This window comes from Atta cephalotes (assembly GCF_000143395.1).
Source record: "Atta cephalotes unplaced genomic scaffold scaffold00001, whole genome shotgun sequence".
NCBI classification, from domain to species: Eukaryota; Metazoa; Arthropoda; class Insecta; order Hymenoptera; family Formicidae; genus Atta; species Atta cephalotes.
Window position 1 is genome coordinate 14834803 of NW_012130065.1, and position 8414 is coordinate 14843216.

The following is an 8414-nucleotide window of genomic DNA, read 5'->3' on the forward strand; positions in this document are numbered from 1 at the left end:
GAGAGAGAGAGAGAGAATTTTAAATATTTATTATCTTCAGTAATAATAAAGTAACTTTTCATGAAAAATGTAACATTTGTCTAGATACCAAAAAATCTTTCAAATATCTTGTCTGGTATATACAGTGGACTTCCATAATCTCTACTATGCGGAGCCGTGATAAATTAGTGAAGTTCTCTTCATTCTTATTACATTAGGGGCGAAGGCATTAAAAAAAATAACATATATTACATATAGAGTGAGAACGTTTTGTACACAGACGCCAACGCAACATAATTTTATTTTAACACTGAAAATTTTTATTACACAACATCATGTACATATATGAAGGAGGCATAAAGAAATTTACAGAGAGAACTGAAGTTAGGGAAATTCTATTGTATATATATATATAATCAGTCATGTTACGAAATTAAAATCGTCTCATTAATTTGCGATAATACTTTGAAGTTGTAAAATCTTATTGCAAGTAATTATTCACGAAGATTAATTGCGAAAATGTAACTAATTATGTTCGTGGCCTACTTTAACTGAATAAAAATTATCGTTGCGTATTCTTATTCTTATTCTTTTAATTAGTACATTTCGTAATTCAAGAATAAAACTACAAACTGCAAACTATTTTTTAGCCGATATTATATTTTTTAATTTTTAGTGATAAACGGATAACACATCGCTTAAGATTAGCTATATATTTTCATTACATGATCCAATGATTTTATCGTTTTTATATTTTAAGAAGTACTTTAGCACACGCACGTGAAACAAGAGAAAGAAATTTGAAATTATTTGATCACTATGTAGATGTAATAAATAAAAATAGAGAAATAGTAAACCTAATTTATCAAGTTGTAACATTGTTAATGTTTATAACGTAGCTTGCATCATTGTAGTAATGATTGTATCAAATTTAAATACTGACAAAAAAATCGTTATGATTTGTTACAAACAAATAAAAATCGATATGTAACCATTTCCTCTTTTCTGTTTAAAATTCTAGATATAATAATTTATGTATTACATAGGTTCAGTCTAAGTTTGATTACTTAAAAATATCTCTTGCTATTGATAATACGATAAAATCAGTTTTAGAAAGCTAAAAAGTGAAAAAATTATTATATAAAAATAGGCGGCACATTACAATAAGTTATTTAATTGATTTTTTTTCAATCACAACACTGCTGATGAAATATAATAAAATATAGAGTATTAATCAATTAAAATAAAATCAAATGAGAAGACTTGGAAAAAAAAAGACTAATTCGGGAAAAAGAAAATGTTTATAGAAGCAACGGCAATATTTCAAATATAACTAACTTCCGTAGAATCTATATAGAAGCTATATAGAAATCATACTTTTCAAAAAAGTTAAATAAAAGTGTTTGATATGTCAGTCTATTTTTCATGTAAAATTTGATCTTTTCCCGAGTGCATCACAATGATGATGATAACCTTCGATGATCTGAACAGATTAGAATCCCGAGATCTTTAGGCCGTTGGGAGTGCGGAAAAGTCTCTCTTTCGACGGAAGCTCACCAATTTTGTACCTTTCTAAAGTTGCGTTAGCGATGGCAGAGTGACCAGTTGAAATGAACGCTAAGGTGGCATCTCGTCCTGCATGTTCTAGGAGAATATCCTGGCCGCCTGGGTGACTGTTCAAAAATTCCGTGCAATCGTATACGTAATCGTAGATCACGAGCCAGCAGTCGTCAGGAGTGTCGTGCCAGGCAACCTCGGTCAAATTAATTATCCGGAATTCATCGCGCGACTTTTCCTTCAGTCTGCATTTTCGCTCTCCGATAGTATCGTTTCTCTCTGTGACACTATCACGCTCGACTTGCAAGAAGTTCTCCTTTGATGGTTTCACGTCTCTTAATTTGAAAGAGCAGAGAGTCAGATCCATTCTATTACGGCTCCTGGAAGCACTCGTTCTGCAATACAAATAGATTTTACTTAAATAAATAAATTATTTAAACAGAATTTAATTGTGATATATTGTAAATATTATTTACAGTATTTACAATATTCATACATGTTTTTTAACTTTACAAGTGTGTGAATGTGCACGCACGAATATATTTTTATTATAATACATTTATACAAGTTGTCTAGTGAATTATATATCTAAATTTACAATAAACATTTTTTTAATTGACTGAGAATTAAATAAATAGAAAAAAATTAATAAAAATTTATTAAAAATAAATATTTCGCTCAAACATCAGATATAATATTACATTGTAAATAAAATAACAAGATAATGTTTAAGTAAAACATTAATTTTTTATTTCGTATTTTTCTTTGTTTTTTTTCTCTAAAACTCTATGCATCTGTTTCTGTTCATATTTATATACATTCAAAAATACAATAAATGATTATTGATTGAGTTTCAATCGGCAGAGGGCGACGGCGTTATGCTAAAGCAATATTTGCAGTAGTGAAAAATTGTGAACAACTGCACCGTTGAGAGTACATCATTTTGCAAAATGTCAGCTGAAAAATATGAGCACGGAAACACTGGGAATATCGATTGTATTGATTGTGGAAATAAACGGGTAATCTACGTACAAGTCACACACAAATCGCGCGACAGTTTACAGCAATCATTTAAACAATCTCAGTAACGATATATTCGGAAAATAGATTTGTCACATGTTAAACCTACAACAATGAACGTTTCTGCTGATGTCTGTCAAGGGACATCGCATGTAATACTGAGACAGAAATCAATTCCTCCGAGAAAGGAGAGTAATTCTATTACCGGTTGAAACCTAATGCGTGCACACTCCAAGATATTTTCTTGATAACGTACTCCTGTGGTAGTCGAACGTGTTGCTTAGATATTGATTGTAATCTGCATATAAATCAGCCAAGCTCGAAAAGTTCCCTCTTCTTCTTAGTTGAAGAATTGATTATTATTGGTAAGCCTGCCACGGAGTATTGGAGTCGTGAATCTTCCGGACTCGTAAAATGTTCTCTCTGTTCTGATTCTCTTTTCGGCTAAATATATAATTTCCAACAGGAGTTTAAAACGATGTGACAACACTATTTATAATTGCTCGTACTATTCGTAAGTATTCTCAGAGAGAAAGAGAGAGAGAGAGAGAGGCGTCAGCACAATGCGATATCGCGGCACTCTTACAAAACTCCGCATCACGTGAAAGCGTCGATTCATGATTTTATTTGTTTTATTTTTATTCCCCACATGGTGATAAGTACTAATTTATTTAACACGCGTTATACTTTCAACAAATCATTGCAGAAGTGATTAAAAGCCGTATCCTTTCTTGGAGATAATATTGAAATATTAATAATAGGAGGAGTTGTATCAGCCAGTATCTTCCGATGTTTACTTGTAAATGTAAATACACTCGATTACAATCATCATGATGTCATGCGCTGCGTTTATCAGTTATATTGATGTTTGTATTGACCTTAACCGACCTTCGTCTAAGAGAAACTCATCGATTTATCAAAAATTAATTATATATACATAATATCGGAAATATATATATATATATATATATATATATATATATATTCATATATTCTTGTATATTCTATATTATATACTTTTTTATATGTTTCATAATATATTTATAATATATTTAATATAATGTACATAATATAATGTACATTAATATAATTTATAATTTACATTTATAATGCTACATTTATAATGCTAGAATTTTCTGATCAAGCATAATATTTAAAAAAAAAGAAAACATTATCCACGTATATCTATATACGCAAAATGTTTATCATTAAAATAATAAAACATTTAAATTGAACAAAAATATTTATATAATATCTTTTATACTTATTACGTGCGTGCGCGATTTACATATACGCGATACACAGTGTATTTTTCTTTTTTTGCGTAATCATTATATATATCTTTTACACATTCTATATTACATTTTAATAATTATTTGATTAAGTTTCTTACTTATGTAAAAGAATAAATATCAATAATGTGAGAAATTGTTTAAAGTCAAATGTAAATGTATAATTTATATTTTCATCTTCGTTGATCTGAAACTTTTATCTTTTTTCTAGAGATAACAAATTTTACAACATCGTTTAAATTAAGAAAGAAATATAGTTAAATATTAAACTGAAGTTATCTTTCTATTCTTTTCTTCAAAAGTTTTGAAGTTTAATAATTTTTTTACTCCATAGTTTCTTTTTATTTACCTAAAAAAAAATATTTAATTTTTAAAATTGATTAAATTGTTATCAGTAATTTTGTAAATAAACTTATTATTATGTAGTTTTTAAATATAAATAATTATGGAATAAATATATAAATTTGTGTGAATAATGTGTAAAAAATGATAAGATATTCTTGAATAAAATTCTTATTTTTTTATTTTCCATATTACAGTAATTTTAAGGATATCTAATATCTATTTTTTAAATATTAGAAACCAATATCTTACATATATACGTGGATCGTTTGATAAGTTTGGTAAATTTCCATGAAATGGCGCTACAATTCATTTGATGACGCGACATCTCGAAAGATCCACTCTTCGAACCCCTTCAGGCCAAATTTCAGCCAAAAAGGACGCATAGTTCACATTTGGTAGTCATTTGAAGTAGACTGTCTCAAAGTCTGCAAAATACTCATTGACGGCGACAATGACTTCTTCATTTGACGAGAATTTCTTCCCACCGAGCCAAGTTTTTAAGTTTGGGAACAGAAAGAACGGGGCCAAATCCGGAGAATAGGGTGGATGAATCAACTCATAGCCCGTAATTCGTAGTTTTGTCATTGCAATGATCGACTTGTGGGACGGCGCGTTGTCTTGATGGAAGAGCACTTTTTTGCGCGCCAATCTCACTTCAAATGACTACCAAACGTGAACTATGCGTCCTTTCTGGCTGAAATTTGGCCTGAAGGGGTTCGAAGAGTGGATCTTTCAAGATGTCGCGTTATCAAATGGGTTGTAGCGCCATTTCATGGAAAATTACCAAACTTATTAAACGACCCACGTAGAGACTTGTTTAGAGACTTTTGATAAAACCTGAAGTCGATTCACTGAAGCAATTTAAAGTTGTAAAGATTTTTAATTTACAATGAATTTATTTAATACCTATTTTCAAAATATAAAAAATATAACAAAAATTTTACAAATTGTTCTATTATTACGTCTAAGTATCTACATAAAATTTCAACACTAATTCTCTTATTGTTAATTTAAAAATTATTTAATTTTTTTCTCTTGATTTTTATATGTAAAATCATAATTTGATAATAAAGTAAAATTTTAGCTGATTATGTGATTGATACTTTTAATGATGACTGATTCATAAATAAAAGGAGATACATGAAGATTGTGCTTTGACCAGCTGCTGATATAATGAAAAATTCAACGAAATGTATTGCCATCAAGTTAAAAGCAAGTTATCAATAAATGACAGTTGATCAAAACATTTCTAAAAATTTGATGAAAAAAATGATTTTTTTACCCAAATTCGATAAAAGAAATTTTTATCATATCATTTTATATGTTACAAAATAATTTAAAATAAAGTTAGCATACGTTTCTTTTTAAATAAAATTTGTTAAATATCTCGTAATATAAATATATAGTATAAATATAAATTAACAATTATTATGTCAAATTTAATCATAGATTTTGAATGATATAAAGCGAGAAATATATGATAATCAGCATACTTAGAAAAATATTACTCATACATATTTTTTATACATATTTTTCATTATATTTATTTATTATAGAATAGATACAAAAAATCAATGCAATCACAAGAGAATAGATTATCGGTTGACTGTAACGGAAAACTAGTCGATCGCGCTCGTCCGACCGCCGCACCAGGGCGTAGCGATGCGGTCCGTACACAAGTTTCACCGTCGGCACGACGACGCCAGGCGTCGCGACGCTACCGTCATCGCGACGACGTGACCAACAACAGCGGCGGCGGCGACGGCGATGAAGGCGACGGAGGTGGCGATGCGACCAACGACGGCGGCGGCGCACTGCGAGACTGATAGTCGTAATCATGCCACCCTGACCTCACGCACATTCCCGTAAGCACGGTACGTGCGTCGACGTCGCAGGGGAAGATTTTTACGTATTCGCGACGAGAAGGAGGTGGACAACAATAAAAACGAAAATAACATCAGTGACGAAGGCGACAGGAAGGACGGCATTTCCAACGAGTAGGAGCACGAGTGCAAAGCGGGGAAAGGTCGACGTCGCAACGGGAGAACCGGCCGGTCGCAGACTTATCGTACCATTTTGGTACTGTCTCTGGTACCATCGTTTAGCCCGTCTTCCCCGGTGGACGACGTCGACGGGAATGGGCGCGCGAGAGCGGGACAGAAACGCGCACGCGGAGGATCGCTGTGGGATCGACCCGTGTTCGCGCACGTGTCAATAAAAATTTCATTCTCGAGAAAGGGAGAGAACGCTGCGTACACGCGGTGGTAGAGAAGGTTTCCGTGATTCGGAATGATGCCGACGTGTTGTTACAAGTAGAGGTGTCGTTAATCAAAGAAACGTCAACTACATAACGTGAACGTGCGCGAACATACCGGTACGATCGAACCGCGAGCGCGTTCGATGATCAAGAAAGCGCTTCGCGGGTCTTATCACTTTCGTCAATATCCGCGATGCAAGTCACGGTGACGAAAGGATAACATACATGTGCGTGGAAGCCGTTGTCCTCGTGACACATATTAGAAATAGGGACACATTTGCGTGCGCCGCTACGATGCCGCGTGAAGATATTCGCCCGACGCCGAAGAACCGGCGCACGCGACGATAAAGCGCCTATCTCCTATCTCTCTCGGTATATCTTCTCGACGACCGATAGGTGCGTACTGAAATATATGAAGATCCCAGGGGTGTACGTGCATCCGGTGAAGGTTCTAAAAAAAAGAGAGACGAGGGTGCGAGGTGACGCCGCCGGCGCTGTACGTCGCACGTGTTACTCGGACCGAACCGGATCGATTGCCCGGAAGTGTGCTCGAACCTAAGGCTTGTGCAGTCATATGCGTCTTATTCACCGCGTGCAAATTTTCGCGAAAGCGATCTTCGCGAACGAGCGATCGTCGCCAATCGCGATATCTGCGCGAATCAACTCTGTCCGTGTAAACCGACTGTTCCATCTTCGCATTACAACTCGCTTTTCCGTGGGAGTGTTGGTGATGAAAGTGAATTTATTGCATATATCGTGGATGTATGTGGTATCATCTATGAGGACGAGTTGATTATTACTAAATTGGTGAGCAAGTGTTCGATGGTATTTGAAGAAATGTATTCCGAAGGAAGGCATTGGTGCTTCGTTGAGAGAGGTTTGATTTGAATTTTTTGTGAATTCGAATATATCATTGTTGCCTGTTATTGTTGTCATCGTTGTCATTGGCATCATCCTAAGAGGTAGTTATCAGTATATAATTTTTAGAAAGAGTTCGTTGCTAGTTTATTATTATTTTTTTTTCCATCAAGTGGTTCCTTCTATATTTCTCTTCATGAAATTTCTTGGGAAATTGTGTCTAGGTGAGGAAGAATATATACGTGCGAAAGGAGGAAAACGTTAAACTTTTAATTGGGGATCCGATTTCTCGCTTGCTCGACGGGAAGTTAATCAAATCTGGAACACGTTCCCATTTCAAGCTGGTCTGCTCTATTTCGACGGGATTCTTCGATGCGGAAGTTTCGTCTCTTATATCACTATGTATATTTGCGAGACAAAGATTCGCCGGAGAGGCACGATTTTTTAAACAACGTGTAGGTGGAATTAGTTAGAGAAAGAGTTATGTCAAGATTTATTAAATCAAGAAAAAGTCCTTTTCCATTGTTCTTTCTATAACGCAATTAAATAATATTAGCGTTGTCGTGATAGAAAATAATTTAGATTTTCTCGATTTTTCTGATATTTTTTGTAATTTATTATTATAGTATATATACTTTTGGAACTTAAAGTGAAATAAATATATGTTTGATATTTGGCAAAAGCATGAAAGAAAGTTCTAGTGCAGTCTAGTTACAGGAATAAAAAACAGATCTTTAGAGAAAGATGTGTAACTGTTTCGGCATGTTACATATTTTGTTGTAACGACGACGATTTTGTTGTTACATATTTTGTTATAATGCTCGTGTTTTCGTGTTCTCTTTATCTATCGGCGATTCGGCCATGTCGCCATGTGCTGATACCGCAATAAACAGGTTGCCTCGAGATTCAAGACTTCACTGACACAGTTTTCGTTGCCTTTTCGATATAAGATTCGCGCAAAGGATATAACGATATCCAGATCATAACAGTGTCCTTTCCTCGAAATTACTCGCCATAATCCTCTCTTTTAGAAGGGTAAAAGCTTTCAGAGAAGCTGAGAGAGAGAGAGAGAGAGAGAGAGAGAGAGAGAGAGGAGGAAGGAAGGA

General features: G+C 33.9%; 1 protein-coding gene across 1 annotated transcript; it reads right to left on the reverse strand.

Annotated features, from left to right (window-relative positions):
• Positions 1-1471: 1471 nt before the first annotated feature.
• Positions 1472-2703, reverse strand: LOC105617224 (cytochrome b5). Its single transcript, XM_012198793.1, has 2 exons — positions 2666-2703; positions 1472-1931 (listed from the first exon to the last, which is right to left on the reverse strand). The coding sequence occupies exons 1-2, from the start codon at positions 2701-2703 to the stop codon at positions 1472-1474; spliced, it is 498 nt and encodes a 165-aa protein (XP_012054183.1).
• Positions 2704-8414: the final 5711 nt, after the last annotated feature.

Excerpts from the sequence above, each read along its gene's own strand:
- LOC105617224 (XM_012198793.1), bottom strand. The coding sequence starts at position 2,703 with ATGTCCCTTGACAGACATCAGCAGAAACGTTCATTGTT. Across the intron at positions 1,932-2,665 it reads CAGCAGAAACGTTCATTGTT|AACGAGTGCTTCCAGGAGCC; the intron begins GTAGGTTTAACA and ends TTTGTATTGCAG.